The sequence below is a fragment of the Pinus tabuliformis genome, chromosome 3_2 (genome assembly GCF_031772625.1).
Source record: "Pinus tabuliformis cultivar Carrire ecotype Pingquan chromosome 3_2, CPIR1, whole genome shotgun sequence".
In the NCBI taxonomy this organism is placed as follows: Eukaryota; Viridiplantae; Streptophyta; class Pinopsida; order Pinales; family Pinaceae; genus Pinus; species Pinus tabuliformis.
The window spans coordinates 673172109-673189899 of NC_142302.1; the positions used below are offsets into that span (position 1 = coordinate 673172109).

Sequence of the window (17791 nt, forward strand, 5' to 3'; positions counted from 1 at the left end):
TTAAAAAATACAATTAAAAAAAATATATACTATTTCATATAAAAAAGTAAATTAATATATAATAATGAAGAAAAAAATATCTATTCTGATAAATAAAATATTAAGAAATTTTTAATTACCCTCCACACATATAAATGCAACATATTTAAATATTAAAAACTACAATCTTTATTATTTTTAGATATTTTTTAATTACCCTCCATACAAATATATAAACGCAACATATTTAAATATTAAAAACTATAATCTTTGTTATTTTTAGATATTCAATTGTTTATAAAAAATAATATATGAAAAAAAATTCATCAAGAAATCAAAACACAAATCATGTGTAAATCTTTCCCATACTATGATACTATTATTTTGAATTGATGTATGAGGGTGAAATACGGGCCATCTTTTGTGACCCAAATTTGGTTGTCGGTTGAGCACTCTCCATCTACAGTTCTAAAGATCACAAACTAAAGCTGACCATATTTGGTTCCATTACTTTCTATTTCTAAGCACAACATCACCAAAACACTGAGGCTTATTCGTGCCATGCCTGCGAACATCATAAAACTAGCATTTGCACCTTATGTTGCAAAGGAAACGCCGTAAGGCATAGACTGGTGAAGAATAGCATAGAGTGGGGAAGGATAGGGACATGTGAATGGACATTGTTGAAAGCAAGGGTGGATGATAATGAGTTACAATTGCAATAGTTAGTTATGTGTATTCTTAAAATGGATATTTTGTAAATAATAATAGTTTGTGAAAGAATAGCGACATGTGAATGGACATTGTTGAAAGAAAGGGTGGATGATAATGAGTTAGAGTTGAAAGTATTAGTTATGTGTATTTTAAATATGGATATTTTGTAAATAATAGTAGTGTGTGGAAAAATAGCAACATGTGAATGGGCGTTGTTGAAAGCTAGGGTGGATGATAATGAGTTATACTTGAAATGATTAGTTATGTGTATTCGAATATTGCTATTTGGTAAATAATAGTAATGTCATGTAGAGGTTATTCATTATCCATGTAGTTGTTTTTGATAATGTGAACATGTTTTTGTACATTATTTTAAAGTTTGTTTTTTTTTATTTTTTATTAGTTATGTGTATTCTAATATGGCTATTTGGAAAAAATAGTAATGTCATGTAGAGGTTATTCATTATCCATGTAGTTGTTTTTGTTTATGTGAACATGTTTTTGTACATTATTTTAAAGTTTGTTTGCTTGTTTGTTTGTTTGTTTGTTTTGTTTTTTTTTTTTTTTTTTTTTTTTTGTGAGATGTAATTTTTCCATATGCTACCTATTTATGGTGTTATTAGAAAATACTATTAAATTGTAATGGAAGAGGTGAAAGAAACGATACGACATTGTGAACAATATCATGGTCGTCGTTCCATATTTGAAAATGCATGAAAAATTGTTGGAGCCATCATGATAATAATAAAAATTCCAACATGCTTTTGAAAAAAGTTAGCTAAATTTTTTGAAAAAGTGGATTATAGTTGTCAAGTTTTAGAATTTTGAGTGCCTTAATTTTGCACAGAAAATGATAGAAATTACAATGTAATTTTGAAAAAATCCAGCTAATTTTTTTGAAAATGTCAATTCAATACTCTCAAGTCAGTCAACTGAGTCAACAGTCGAATAGTCACTGGCAAATGTTTCAATTCACGGCAATTCTCGAGCCTCAATTCCTTTAAGATCTTCAAGTGACCAAGTGAAAGTGGTAGATTGTCTAGCGAAGGGCGCCCTATTTCCAGAACTTCTAAATCGCCCAAGTCTCCAATTTCATTTGGAAATTCTTTTATGTTTGTACCCCTAAGATCTAATTTTTTTAGGTACTTTTGATATGCTATTTTCAGAGGCAATATTTCAATGTTCTTACAATGGGAAACATCTAAACATTCAAGTGTGCTGATGTTTCCCAGTGTTTCACTAGAGACAGTTAAATTATAGCACCAACTCAAATCAAGATATTTAAGACGAATTAAATTACCAAAAGAACTTGGAAGCATCTGCAACTATAGGGAGTGAGACAGACCTATGTATTTCAGGTTTATTAAATTACCAAAAGACTTTGGAAGCACCTGCAAATGAGAAGAGTGAGACAGATCAATGTAATCCAAGTTTATTAAGTACCCAAAGGAATCTGGCAATGACTTTAGATTTAGGCAACTTGTTAACTCCAATCGTTTCAATGACACCAAATGACAAAATTCATTCGGAAAAGTTTTAAGATTAATCTTATGGAGGACAATCAGTTCGAGGTGCTTAAGGTGCCGTATTGATTTTGGTAACTTTGAAAGGGGAGAATAAATAACTAACTGTTGCAACAACAAAGGTGCCTGCAAAATGTTCCAGGGTTTTAATCGTAAGAAAGAATTTGACGATTAGCTTTTGCAAAACCATTTAAATTCATTGCAGATCCTACTGTGCGAAATCAATAACGAATAAACACATACTTTAAATCGCCAAAATTTTATTTACCTGATATCCGGATTGCCACAATGATTTCAATTTCTTCCCCCGCACTTCTAAAACCCTAAGGTTCTTCATAAGTATCCAAGAAGCCAGAGAAAACCAGGGGCATTCATTCCAGCGAAGCCATATAAGGTTTGGTAATCGCGAGATAGTCAAATCCTGGAAGTGGATAGGGCTGGCAAAAGGCATGCAAGAAAAAGAGTTCCTGGGATTGTTGTGCATCAAGGCCTGTTAATTTATAAATTGATGTGTTTTGAACTCCTGAATCTGTGAGAACAGTTTTGTCTCTAGATGTAATCAAAATTAAGCTATCTTCCCTGAGTACACTTTGAACCGACAAAAATGCATCCAGCTGATTTGCCTGATCTATGTCATCAAAAACTGTGAAAGCATTAGAACATGAGAGATTTCTTTTAAGAATCTATATGCCTTCATAGACGTTGTCTATATGAATATCAAAGTGAGTCAAGCCGTTGAGAAGTTCACTCTACAAATGATGTAATGAACCTTTATTTGCATTTTCCCTGATATCACATAAAAAGTAAGATTTACTGTAATCTGACCTCTTCCTGTTGAAGAGTTCTTTCGCCAGGGTTGTCTTTCCAACCTCGCCCAACCCAACAATCCCCACGACCTGAACCTTTCCACTCTCCTGCTGCTGCTGCAACAGGACTCTATTTTCAAAATCCTTCACCTTTTCCTCCAAAGCAGTTCAATATTTGGCGACATTGAATATCGGTTTTTTCACCTGTTTCAACACGCATTCAACCACTTGATCTAGCAACTCCCCTTCGTCTCTGGTTATTCACAAGAAAATAAATACAGCTAATGAGAAACATTAACCTATGTATATCTAGATTCTAAATTATTCAATGTTTGCAACCGGCAATTCAATACTCTCAACTCAGTCAACTGAGTCAACAGTCGAATAGTCACCGGCAAATGTTTCAATTCACTGCAATTCTCGAGCCTCAATTCCTTAAAGATCTTCAAGTGACCAAGTGAAAGTGGTAGACTGTCCAGCGAAGGGCTCCCTATTTCCAGAACTTCTAAATCGCCCAAGTCTCCAATTTCATTTGGAAATTCTTTTATGTTTGTACCCCTAAGATCTATTTTTTTTAGGTACTTTTGATATGCTATTTGCGGAGGTAATATTTCAATGTTCTTACAATAGGAAACATCTAAACATTCAAGTGTGCTGATGTTTCCCAGTGTTTCACTAGAGACGGTTAAATTATAGCACCAACTCAAATCAAGATATTTAAGACGAATTAAATTACCAAAAGAACTTGGAAGCATCTGCAACTGTAGGGAGTGAGACAGACCTATGTATTTCAGGTTTATTAAATTACCGAAAGACTTTGGAAGCACCTGCAAATGAGAAGTGTGAGACAGATTGATGTAATCCAAGTTTATTAAGTGCCCAAAGGAATCTGGCAGTGACTTTAGATTTGGGCAACTTGTTAACTCCAATCGTTTCAACGACACCAAATGACAAAATTCATCCGGCAAAGTTTTAAGATTAATCTTATGGAGGACAATCAGTTCGAGGTGCTTAAGGTGCCGTATTGATTTTGGTAACTTTGAAAGGGCAGAATAAATAACTAACTGTCGCAACAGCAAAGGTGCTTGCAAAATGTTCTAGGGTTTTAATCGTAAGAAATAATTCAACGATTAGCTTCTGCAAAACCATTTAAATTCGTTGCAGATCATACTGTGCAAAATCAATAACGAAAAAACACATACTTTAAATCGCCAAAATTTTATTTACCTGATATCTGGATTGCCACAATGATTTCAATTTCTTTCCCCACACTTCTAAAACCCTAAGGTTCTTCATAGGGATCCAAGAAGGCAGAGAAAACCAGGGGCATTTATTCCAGCGAAGCCATATAAGGTTTGGTAATCGCGAGATAATCAAACCCTGGAAGTGGATAGGGATGGCTAAAGGCATGCAAGCAAAAGAGTTCCTGGGACTGTTGTGCATCAAGACCTGTTAATTTATAAATTGATGTGTTTTGAACTCCTGAATATGTGAGAACAGTTTTGTCTCTAGATGTAATCAAAATTAATATATCTGCCCTGAGTACACTTTGAACCGACAAAAATGCATCCAGCTGATTTGCCTGATCTATGTCATCAAAATTGTGAAAGCATTAGAACATGAGAGATTTCTTTTAAGAATCTATATGCCTTCATAGATGTTTTCTATATGAATATCAAAGTGAGTCAAGCTATTGAGAAGTTCACTCTGCAAATGATGTAATGAACCTTTATTTGCATTTTCCCTAATATCACATAAAAAGTAAGATTTACTATAATCTGACCTCTTCCTGTTGAAGAGTTCTTTCGCCAGGGTTGTCTTTCCAACCCCGCCCAACCCAACAATCCCCACGACTTGAACCTTTCCACTCTCCTGCTACTGCTGCAACAAGACTCTATTTTCAAAATCCTTCACCTTTTCCTCCAAAGCAGTTCAATATTTGGCGACATTGAATATCAATTTTTTCACCTGTTTCAACACGCATTCAACCACTTGATCTAGCAACTCCCCTTCGTCTCTGGTTATTCACAAGAAAATAAATACAGCTAATGAGAAACTTTAACCTATGTATATCTAATCAGCGTGAAGTATTACAATACTGAGAGGGGAGGGTTGAGATCTCACCCATTATATGCGTCCAGATCGAAACCCCTTATTTCTGCAACACGAGAAAGGGCATCTCTCCAGGTTTGAATGCTGGTGGAGTCGTATCGCGGTTTCCCTTCACCCGTTTGCGTGATTTCTAAGTTGCATAGATCTTGAGCATACACTCCATCTTTGCCCTGCGACAAACAAAGATCATCTGGTTTTACACCGTAAAACACCAGAATAATAGGAGCCTTCGACTCCAACATCAGGAAGAGCTCATTCAAACACGAAGTCGATGCTGCATATGTACGAGAGAAAATAGCCACATGGACTGAGGCGGTTCTAATGGCAGCTTCTATTTCCGAAGAAAAATTTCCCCCCTCATACAATTCCGGCCGGTCCAAAAAGACTCGGATTCCGTGTAAACGAAGGCGATGGTAGAGATGTCTAGCCAAGGTTTTCTTAACATCCGGCCCTCTGTGATTGATAAATACATCACAATAGAAGTTGCGATTGTTGTGGGAATTACATGAGGTGGAGGCTGTCATTGCAGCCGCGGAGGACGAGGCGTCAATCGCTGAAACTGCAGGACGAAGATTGTGAGAACAAGGAGGCGAACTTTCAATTTCTATCCCGATTTCAGTTTCAAGAGGGTTTTGGGGGCATGAGGATATAGGGGATGCCATTGCCAATGCCGATTCGACTATACAAACAGAAATTGGAGCCCGTAAACTGAAATAGCCATTAACTCCACGAAACCGTAAACGGAAACAGCCATAAACTCCACGAACTCTCCCGGAAGCTCGGCGCACAGATGTCAAGTGGAGAGTGAACTATCGGCCTAATTAACTAATAACTAATACGACTAGCAATTGTCCCAAAAGGTACAAAGAGAGGCTGATAGATTGATTGAGAAAATCAAATCATGAAACTCTTGAAGAAACTCCATTTCTAATTTTTCATTTTTCAATTCTGGTAGTGACATGTAGCATATTTCCTTCAGGTTGGCATCTCCTCACATATGACCTTAAGAGGGGATTGAGAGAGTCTGAAGTTCAACAATTGTTTTTGTGGAATTCTGAATTAGGCTCTTAAATATATTAAAGTAATTTTTATAAACCACTGCCATTGTACATAATTGAATTAAATGTAAACTTTATGAACCACATACATGTTATTAGTAAGTAATCTTAAAAGTAACATGTTAAGAGTGATATGGTTCATAAAATGACTTAATGTAATGTAATAACAAATTATTAATGTTTAAAATATTGGTGGATCCATATCCAATTTTAAATCTGACATCTGGTAACTTATACACATACACACATCAACTGGATTTAGCTCACGTGGTTGGCATAAATGCTGTTAACTTGTTATCGCCCCCAAACAGGTTCAATCCCTACATGTGATGTATTGAGTTCATAATGAGTATTTCTTGTAATGGCTTTGAGCCTTGATGTCTGAGCACTCCCCCAAGGATTAAGGCACATTGTTATTCAATTGTCTTGTGAGCACGAGTTGGTGACACAAGGCAGTGGAGAACACATATTTGTGTTTGTGTGTGTGAACTTGTGAGAGGTTTAGCATACAAAGAGAGGCTTGTGCGCAGATTTATAGGAGAATTTCCTTGGGACTTGCGCAAGGAAATAGGGAAGCAGGGATCAAAGTCTTGCAAGGAGTGCTTCAGCTTAGTACAAGAATAGAAAACCAAATTGGTTCCTATTGAAACAAGATTGTTTTTGTAAGATATCTATTGCTCATTCTTCTATCAATAAAATTCTCAATCAAGCAGAGGGTTTTCCCAGTTGGGTTCCCTAGAAAAACAAGTGTTTTTATATTCTGCATCTCGAGTTACAAGTTAGGTTCAGATTTGTTCATTCAAGCAGATCAGAATTTTCGTGGAATTTCTACACATATGACAGTGACTTTTCTCTCATTTTATTTTATTAACCTTATACAAGTGACGTGACACACATTTAATGTCCTCTACACCCCTGGCTGTAGAGTGCACCTCACTTCTCTCAGGGCAAATGGAAAAAATCAAATATCCCAAACCAATAAGGAAACACATTTTCACAAAAGCAATCTGCTTAATTGATGAGATGAATGGATTCATATCTAGGTGCAACAATCTAAATTTATGTCGACTATCTCAAATAGCTAGTTGCAGAACCTACAATTGTTTGGGCAGAAGAGTCTTCGAATGAAGAAGAGCTCCAATTAAATAAGAATGGAACATGTTCCTACAAAATGGTTCACTACAGAGAAGTTGAGCATGATTTACCATGCGATGTACAAGAAGAGATGTTTTGATCCGAAGACCCACCCCCAAACTTCACCCCACAACACCCAGTACTCTTTCTTCCTGAACATTGAATATTTTTACTCTGGGAGCGATGTCCATTTGCAAAACTATAATTTAGAAATCACTGTCAATGGTCAAGGTTTTATAATAATACAGGAAAGGTCAACTCTAAAATTCTAGAAACAACGAAAAATTGACTTTCCAACATATGTCCTACAATATGGAATTCACTAACTGTTATAATTGTTAGACAATAGCTAACTACAACAATAGTTACATCTCTAAGGTATCCAGCAAAGACATTTAGTAAAAAGTCTTGACTTCAAGATCCCGAGTTAGCAATTCAAAAAATCTTTAAAACACAAATTTCTTACATATAGGATGGGCATCTTTTCAAAGTCCATTGTCAAAGGTAGAAATAGTGAGTTACCATCAAACATGTATGCCATATGTTATTATGAAATCCATGACACTACCACATTTATCCTCCTCGTATAGGTTATTTTCAATTCATCCTTGGATATCTTATGTGAATCTTACTTTGCAAAATGCTCTATGCAATGAAATGAATGCACATTTGCTATAACAAACAGGCAAATACAGAAAAAAAAGAAGTAGAAGTAGAGATACAATGCACCACAATTTATGCCCTTGCCTCATGGGCCACCCAATATCAGTAGAAACAAAGATGAAATTTTGTTGCATTCGTTCTTAGAAATCACAACATATAAACATAAAATCAAGACTTTGTGAACAATATAAAGTGTCCAAACTTGCCCTGATTTATGTACCATATAAGTTAGAGAAATAAAATGTGTCCTACCAATAAAATTGTAGAGGAGAGAAAATAAAGCTTTCTCCATACCTTCAAAAGGAAAACAATGAAAATGCACTTTTAGAACCTAGAATAATCTTATACAATGAGAAACAGCTTAGGCTCTTCTTTTTAGTATGCTCTTCTCCCATCGCCTTTGGTTATAATATCTTTAAAAGCTCCACCACTAGGTATCATAGGCAAGACATGCTCCTGGTGTGGCACAATGGCATCCAATAAATATGGCTCGGGGTATCGAGCATTTGTAAAATGGCCTCCCTGACATCTGCTTTCTTTGTTACCTTAGTTGCTGGTATATTGCATGCATCTGCCATCTTCAAAAGATTGAGGAAAATCTCAGATTCAACAGATGGATCCCCGAGGTAAGTATGTGCTCTGTTTTCTTTGTAAAAGCGATCTTCCCATTGGACCACCATGCCCAATCGCTGATTGTTCAATATCATGATCTTAACAGGCAGGTTTTCTACCGTGATGGTGGCCAATTCTTGTACATCCATCATAAAACTGACATCTCCATCTCTATCAACAACAATAGCCCCTGGATTGGTCACGGCAGCTCCCAAGTGCTGCAGGCAAACCAAATCCCATAGCCCCGAGACCCCCTGATGTCAGCCACAGTCGGGGTCTCTCATATTGGAACCATTGGGCTGCCTACATCTGGTGTTGGCCCACTCCAGTACTGATTATAGCATTACCATCAATTAATTCACATAGCAGTTGAATGGAAAACTGGGGAGGAATGGCATCCTCAAAATCTTGGAAACTCAAAGGCCATCTTCTTTTATGTTCTCGTAAGTCCCCATTCCACTCGGAAAACTCCAGCCTATCATATCATTCTTGCAATTGTAAATCACGAAAGAAAAAACGTAATATATTTTTCTGTGTAATCCCAAGGTTGTTCTGTAAATCACGAAAGCTACGTCGGATGTTAAATTTAATGAAATTTGTAAATCACAAAAGCTGCGTCGGATATTAAATTTTATATACAATATATGAAAATTTAAAATACATACTTTACTGGGATGTTCATGAAAATGTAAGTTTGTTACATGTACATATTTCCATTGTAGCCCATCCTCAAGTAGAACAAAAGAAGATTTGCAATGCCATTCAATTCTAAAAACATCCATGAAACAAGGAAATTTACTCCGGATAAGATAATTTTCACATTAAAATCAATAATAATAAGGTTTATGATTATTCTTTATAATCGACAAAGATATTTAATTCACTTTTTTACAACAGACAGCCTAATTATTAACCTTTCTACTTCTGAAAGCAGTAATAATAAGGTTTATGATTTTTCTTCATAATCACCCGAGATATTTAATTAACTTTTTTACAACATACAACCTAATTATTATCCTTTCTGCTTCTAATCATCACCATTTAGCGAAACAACTCAAATATCAATTTTGCGTTGACTGCCCTGCACTCTTTATAACTGGCCACATTTGTGATGAGGAGTATGAGGGTTATTGCAGTTTAGCTTACAGGTTGAATAATTGGTTAATGTGGTTGCTGCAGTTTAATCAAACCAAAATATGCACCTCCTTCGGCTTTGCTCAGTAGAGAAGCGTGATTTCCTTGTTCAACAACCTTTCCATTCTCAATGACTGCTATACTGTCAGCATTCTGAATTGTGCTCAAACGATGAGCTACAACCACGCTGGTTCTTCCTACCATGACTCCATCCAGTGCTTCTTGAACAACTTTCTCTGAATGACTATCCAAAGCACTCGTTGCCTCGTCCAACAGCAAGATGCTTGGATTCTTTATAATTACCCTTGCTATTGCTATTCTCTGTTTCTGCCCCCCCAGACAACTAAGTTCCCTTGTTGCCGGTGTAGGTCTCATATCCATCCCTCATGCCACTGAAACATTAACAATGCATGGAATTTAACAAGAAGTCTGGCAAGTTGTTCATATAGGACTTATTTATTTATAACTTAAAAGAAAAAGATAACCTGCATTGAATTCAGTAAGAATATTTATAATAACCACTAATTTTTAGGTTTAAGAAACTTGGTTAATAAAACATGAAGTTTAAGATAGGATTCATGAAGTGTCCCATGGAAATTATGTTTTGTAAGTTCAGAAAAGTTTGTGAAACAACTTAAACATGATGAAAAAAGAAACAACTTATACATCATGCAAAAATAAAAAACCGTGGTTGGAAAACAAATTTTGCAATGGCTGAAAAACAAATTGAACAGTGGTCAGGGGATTTATTTCAGTCTACTTACGAAATGAAATCGTGGGCATTGGCAGCCTTTGCAGCCTCTACTATCTCAGTTTCTGTTGCATTCTCTTTACCGTAAGCAATGTTCTCTCTGATGCTGCCTGCAAATAGAGTGGGCCCTTGTGAGCTTAACTTGGCAAATGAGAAGAAAACCCAAAACCTAGAGCTTGGAATAACATGCCCAATTTGACATACACTAAGCCCTAATTTAAGTATAAGTCGACAAAGTGATCATTCGTCAAACCTGGGATCTATTCAGATGAAAATTCCACAAAACAAATGTGGTCAGACAAAATCTACAACTTGATATAACAGAAGCTTGCCCAGTTGAAAATAACAAGAGCATTGTACATACACTAAACCTTAATTTAACGACATCATTCAATAGACTGACCACTTGTCAAATTGTCACCTTACCCAGATCAAAATTTCACTTAAGTAACCTAGAGAGAGTTTTCTCAGGCAAAAAATGCAACTTAATATAACAAAAGCATGGGCAACAAACCTTAAAACCCTAGTTTAGCAATGAAATTCAGGGACTGATCATTCGTCAAATTCGTTTTTACCCAGATGAAAACAAGTGTGCTCAGAAAAAAATTGCACTTCATACAACACAAGCGTGGCGAGATGAAAGCAACAAGGAACAAGCCTAAACCCTGATGAAAAAAGCAATTGAAGAGAACTATTATTCGTTAAATTCGGATTTGCCAGATGAAAAATTCACAGGAAAAAAGTGTACCCGGTCAAATTTGACAAACTAAAACTTTGGTATTCAATTAATTGACGAGAATTGAGGATCGATTAATTCGCTGCCTTGTAATAGAGGGCTTTCCAGGCATTAGAGTTTGCTCAGACAAAAAATGCAACGTAATATGACAAAAGCATGGGCAATTGAAAAAATCAAGGGCATTTAAACAAACCATAAAACCCTAGTTTAGCAAAATAATTCAGGAACTGATCATTCGTCGAATAAGTTTTTACCCAGATGAAAATTCCAAGAAACAAGTCTGCTCAGAAAAAAAATTGCACCTTCATATAACCAAAGCATGGCGAGGTGAAAGGAACAAGGGCATTTAAACAAGCCCCACACCATGATGAAAAGCGCAATTGAACAGAACTATTATTCGTTAAATTGGGCTTTGCCAGATAAAAAATTCACAGAAAAACTGTACTCGGTCAAATATGAAAAACTAAATCTTTGGGATTCAATTAATTAACAAAAATTGAGGATCGACTAATTTTCTACCTTGTGATCGAGGGCTTTCCAGGCATTATCGTTGTTGGCCGCCCGACGCATGGAAGAATTCGTCATGGAGATACGGCACACGCTCGGATAATCCAAATAACTGAGAGCATGCATTGTTATTCCTGCTATCTCCCCTCAACTGCAGTTGTGGTTATCTTTTAAGATTCCTTACAACTCAGCAGAATGATTAGTGGAAAGAAACCGCACTACATGATGTGAAGAAAGAAAAACTAACCAGGGAATAGGTGGTAACAAGGAAACGTGGACAGAAGGTGGGCAGGCTGCGCAGGCTACTTCTACAACTCAACTGTGGCAATTCCAGAAGGACATACCATCAATGAGATCTGTCACAATCCACTGGCATTTTTTAAGCTCATTAAATGGGAGTCTGGTTTGGTATAGATGTATATCCAGTGCTTATAATTGTCATAGGGGGGATAAAGAATGTGCTCAGATGAGCCATACGCTGAGGGAAGCCATTGTAGGGCCGGTATGCTAGTTATCTAGGGAGTTTTCTTTGTATCAAAGATTAGAGATAATGGAATAAAGACAGCTTTTCTAGCTTTTCGGCAATCTAAAGATTGGTGTTGTCCCCTGTAGATTATTCATCCCCAACCTGAATATTTTAGTGGTTTGCATTCATAAATACCGCAATTGTTTGCAGGAACAGAGCATCACGTAATTCTTCACTAAATCTCTTCTGCTGTAAACTTGTTTGCAGGTTTTGAGATTGGAAATCTTCATTTGATCCCTCTGCTAAAGCTTGCACAACCTATTCTCTATTATAGTTACTAACCCCTTTTCAGATCACGGGAAGCATTCTTTGACATTTATGTTAGGTTTAAATGGGTGGTGTAAGTCTACCCCTGTGGAAACCTGAGGACCAGAGTGCTGTGCAGATTGGAGGTGTCTGCATCAAAACATAAAGGCATACTTTTCTCGTAGAAGAACACTGTTAAAAATTCCATATGTGAGCATAATGCATACTTCGCACATGCAAAATATGAATATATCTTGCTGTGATATTCTTTGTACACACTAGCTTGAGCACTCTAGTATTGTTCACAGCAAATGAGAAGATCCACTGATCTCCATTGTCTTTCACAAAATACACTACTTATTTAATAACAGTGAACTTAAAAATTCTTATGAAGGTTATAAATTTTCAACATAAACACATCAAAATAGTCACTAAATGCACCACAATGGCAACCCCAACAACACAGAGATGTTTGAGCCTGGCCGAAAACAACCATCCATACATTGCAATCAAGATAGCTAATAAATAGAATTAATACAATCATACTAATCGATGTGATGAAGTATATTCCATGAAATCGCAATGTTTGAGATAACTGCATTTAAGATAGGAAAAAAAATGCTACAATAATATTTTTGTCCAGATAGAGTACACACCCTTCACACAATTCTTTCAGGAAAAAGGATGATATTGAAGAATGTAGCTAAAATAAAGGCATATTTGACCATACCATAGGTGAATAACCTAAAATAACCATCCATATACAATTACACCAATTGATATGATGAAGCATATTCCATGAAATTGCAATGTCTGAGATAACTACATTGGAGAAATTTTTTTGTCACAATGACATTATTGTCCAGATAGGGTACAAACCCTTCATACCATTCTTTCAAGAAAAAGGATGAGAATGAAGAATGTAGCTATTTCTTAGCTGCTATAAAGTAAAGGTGATTTGACTATACCATGGGCGAATAGTATATTAAGAAATAAGTTAACTTCCAGTTCAAAATTTATGCAGAAAACTACAATTTCTCTCTAATATTTAGAGATAAAAATAGAATCGAATAAAAATAATTAGGCTATATCGTGCATTAGCACCTCCAAAACATATTCCTATTTTGCACTCTCACAAGATCTGGCAGGGTATTCCAAAGCAATTCATTTCTGCTTCGCAATCCCTTGTTCAACTAGGCATCAAAAGGAGGTTCTTTCACACCATTCCCTCCCTCTGTTAGAAACCTCTCTTGCAGATAAAACAACAGCAATTTCTACAGAGCAGAGATCTCTCTAACCTTGCCTTCCAACTCACCTACTCTGGTTTCAAGCTCTCCTGCTCTTTCATTCATTCTTGTATCCAACAGCCTTATGAGCTCATCTTGAATCACCTTCTGTATCATCTGGGACCTCTTATACTCATCCACTTCCTGAAGCCACAGATCTGCGAATTGGCAATCTTTCCAGGCCTCGAACCAAGGGCCTCCCATTGTATAATGTATAGCTTTGGGAAGTTCCTTGTCATCAATCTCATTGTGACCAACAAGGAAATTCCAGGTGTAGGGAATGGGTCCAATATCATTGTCATCAAGCCAAGTGAATCTATGCAAAAATGCCCCAGATTGGGAATTCACAACAGAGGGTGTCAAAACTTTGTTCTTGGGGTGCCCGCAATTATACAAAACCATAGATGACCAGTTCTTTCTAGGGTAAGTAGTTTGCACAACCCCATCCATTTTTGTAGCACTCTTAGGCTTGTAATCGTGTTTGACACACATTATAGCATACTTATCATCATTGAGCTCAGCTAATTCCCTAACGTCAACAGTATAGAGAAAATCACAGTCTACGAACATAGCCCAACCCTCGAACCCAGCTAGGAAAGGAGTCAAGAACCTGGAAAAGGAGAACTAGGTGCTCTCAGTGGGATCCCTTGTGCGCCAGTAAAGCCCAGCCTTGTGGAGATCCACTTGTTTGATGGGGATTACTTCAACTGGAAATGTGGCATGTTTCAGTATCGAATGCCTGCAGACCTCGTAGGCAAGATCGTAACCCACAAAGATCTTGAGCTTTGGAAGCACTTTTCCACTCTTGGTAATAACAGGTCCTCCCATAATGCCTGCTCGAGGCTGTGGTGAGACTGGATCTCGCGACTTCTGGTCCTCCTGCATCTTCAGCTTCGGTTCTGGAGACTCGGCCAAACTTGGGGAGATACTGCGAATGCCAGCCCGATGCCCAGTCCCGATACTAGCATGTCTCTGGAATTCCTATATGCATTCGAATGTGAATGCCCATTTCCGCTACTGAAAAATCTCTGCGGAGGAATTGAGTGCGAGGGGGATCGAACCTTGGCACTGATAACCTCTCAACCCGCTCGCCGTTAACCAAATTGGTGGTCCAAGCGTTAAACGAATCAAATGCCTTGCAAAAGCACAAACAGCTGCAGGCTAATAACGTTTTTTAAATTAGACCGCTGATTTTTGTTCAATCGTCTAACAAAAGATCTAACAGCTACGATTAGGATAGAAAAGCATTTGGGGGAGTTCATTTCAGGGGGAGTTCATTTTGTTCCCTTCCACGCTATTGCTTCTCTTGTTTAGATGGTTTACATATTTAGTGGCAGGAAAATGAGGGCTCAGTGGCTGCAGAATCAATATAAAGGGTAGCGGTCCAGTATTTGTTAGTGTTATTTTTATTTTGTTGTGAGTATTTAGCATTGGCGCTATTGGTAGTTGGCATGCGTGGTTTGAGAGATGATTGATCCTTGGGCTGCAGGGCAATTTATCTAAATTCGGAATTCGATCACAGGAAGCGATTGATTCCTAGCAACTTCTTCAAGAAGCTTTGATTAGGAATCTGTTACAGGATCTACATAGAGGGTTTGGTGTTGAATATTTGTTGTGTTATTTTCATGTAAGCGATTCTAACGTTGTCTCTAATCATTGCTATGCCTGATTTGGGAAAGAATTGGTCCTTGGGCCGCAGGGTAAATACATTCCTCTACATTTGCGAGTTGATCATAGAAAACATAATATTCTCTTGGAATTTTATCAACAAACAGGCATCCAACAAAGTATCGCAGGTCTATAGATCTAAAATTCTATTTGAGTATCTGCTTTGTAGTGTTGGATAACTTCATTGGATTAGTCCGTCTATTGATATTTCGGTGATTTTTTATGATTACTCCACAATTTGCAGCCCCAGGCATAAGTTGTGCAGGACAATGGATTGAAAGGTGGGTTAGAAGGCATTTTTTGGTCGAAATCATCCAAGAGGTTTGCTGCTTGTAATTGGAAGTATTATCTGAATCATTTCGTTCCCTTCCACGCTATTGCTTCTCTGGTTTAGATGGTTTACATATTTAGTGGCAGGAAAATGAGGGCTCAGTGGCTGCAGAATCAGTATAAAGGGTAGCGGTCGAGATTTGTTAGTGTTATCTTTATTTTGTTGTGAGTATTTAGCATTGGCGCTATTGGCAGTTGGCATGCGTGGTTTGAGAGATGATTGATCCTTGGGCTGCAGGGCAATTTATCTAAATTGGGAATTCGATCATAGGAAGCGATTGATTCCTAGCAACTTCTTCAAGGAGACTTGATTAGGAATCTGTTACAGGATCTACATGGAGGGGGGTTTGGTGTTGAATATTTGTTGTGTTATTTTCATCTAGGCGATTCTAACGTTGTCTCTAATCATTGTTATGCCTGATTTGGGAAAGAATGGGCTGCAGGGTAAATACATTCCTCTTCATTTGCGAGTTGATCATAGAAAGCAGAATATTCTCTTGGAATTTTATCAACAAACAGGCATCCAACAAAGTATTGCAGGTCTATAGATCTAAAATTCTATTTGAGTATTTGCTTTGTAGTGTTGGATAACTTCGTAGGATTAGTCCGTCTATTGACACTTCGGTGATTTTTTATGATTACTCCACAATTTGCAGCCCCAGGCATAAATTGTGCTTGTGCAGCACAATGGATTGAAAGGTGGGTTAGAAGGCATTTTTTTGGGCGAAATCATCCAAGAGGTTTGATATTATGCGTTGATGAGTGGTTTTTAGCTGTAGTTACATTTTCATGTTCTCTGTTGGCGATCATATGATCCATTCAGGTGAAACTAGAACAAGAGGATAAGCAGGGGCATGATACGTCTGGATCAGTCCTTTAGTTAAAGTTGTGCATTTTCAATTTTTGAATGTGCACTTCTAGTGTTGCATAACTTTAGAGGATCAGTCAGACTAATGGTATTTCGTTGATATTTTATGATTACTCCACATTATGCAGCCCAGGGCATAAATTGTGCAGGACAGTGGATTGAAAGGTGGGTTAGAACGTATTTTTGGGTTGAAATCATCATCCAAGAGGTTTGCAATTAAGCGCTCATGAGTGGTATTTAGTTCTAGTTATATGTTCACGTTCTCTGTTTGTTAGAGGTGCAAGATCATATGAGCACTCATGTGAAACTAGAACAAGAGGAAAAGCAGGGGCATAAGTCTGGATCAGTCCTTTAGTTGAAGTTACATGTTTTCAATGTTTTGAATGCCTAGTCGCCATATTCTCCTTGGGAATAGTAAGGATTACCATTTCAAACAATTTATCTTTCCTTTTTGAGCCTGTATCTTGAAATTGTAATCACTACTGCTCTTCTTTGTCTGGTCTTAATAGTGTCTGGCCTGCTGTCCTCCTCTGCAAGCGAGCTATCTGGTCTTCTTCAGGCTAGCTTGAGATTGCCATCAGAAGGGCAATGATGGGGGAGAAGTGCTTCTATTATTCTTTCTACGTTTAATGTCAGCACCAATACGATATTTTCTTATCTTGTGTTTGCATCCGGCCCCCTAATTTGGCATTGACCATGGTTTATTAATGTCTCTATTGACATTGTCTTCGGAATAGCCGGGGGTCATTTAGTTTCCAATTTATCTGACGATGATAGCAAATATGAAGTTTTCCCTTCTATCTTTAAGGTGTAATGTGTTATGGGTTGTCACGATGTTAGCAGAGATTTATCCAATTCTCTCGTTCAGCTTGTGGGTAATATTTAACTTTTTAATAGCAATAAATCATCATGGTTTGCAATACTATCAATAAACATACATGTTTTCTTTATTACGCGGTCTATATTGGGATTGGGATTAGGAATTTGAAATCTTTTAAAATAAAAAAATGAATGATTTGGATGGTCAGGATTTGATATCCTTTGAATGTTCGTCTACCTAAGTTCATATCTGATGTGACCTCAATTAACTGTTTGGTCAAGGTCTCATTTTTCAGTTACAGGAATTTAGATGCCACAC

At 37.1% G+C, this 17791-nt stretch overlaps 1 protein-coding gene and 2 pseudogenes across 1 annotated transcript; all 3 read right to left on the reverse strand.

Moving 5' to 3' along the window:
• Positions 1-4920: 4920 nt before the first annotated feature.
• Positions 4921-5808, reverse strand: LOC149182440 (putative 2' cyclic ADP-D-ribose synthase BdTIR). Its single transcript, XM_089418515.1, has 2 exons — positions 5147-5808; positions 4921-5039 (listed from the first exon to the last, which is right to left on the reverse strand). The coding sequence occupies exons 1-2, from the start codon at positions 5794-5796 to the stop codon at positions 4955-4957; spliced, it is 735 nt and encodes a 244-aa protein (XP_089274641.1). The 5' UTR covers positions 5797-5808; the 3' UTR covers positions 4921-4954.
• Positions 5809-8364: 2556 nt separating this feature from the next.
• Positions 8365-10116, reverse strand: LOC149182441 (acetolactate synthase 2, chloroplastic-like; annotated as a pseudogene).
• Positions 10117-13743: 3627 nt separating this feature from the next.
• LOC149182442 (protein CDI pseudogene) lies at positions 13744-14685 on the reverse strand (annotated as a pseudogene).
• Between the last annotated feature and the right edge of the window lie 3106 nt (positions 14686-17791).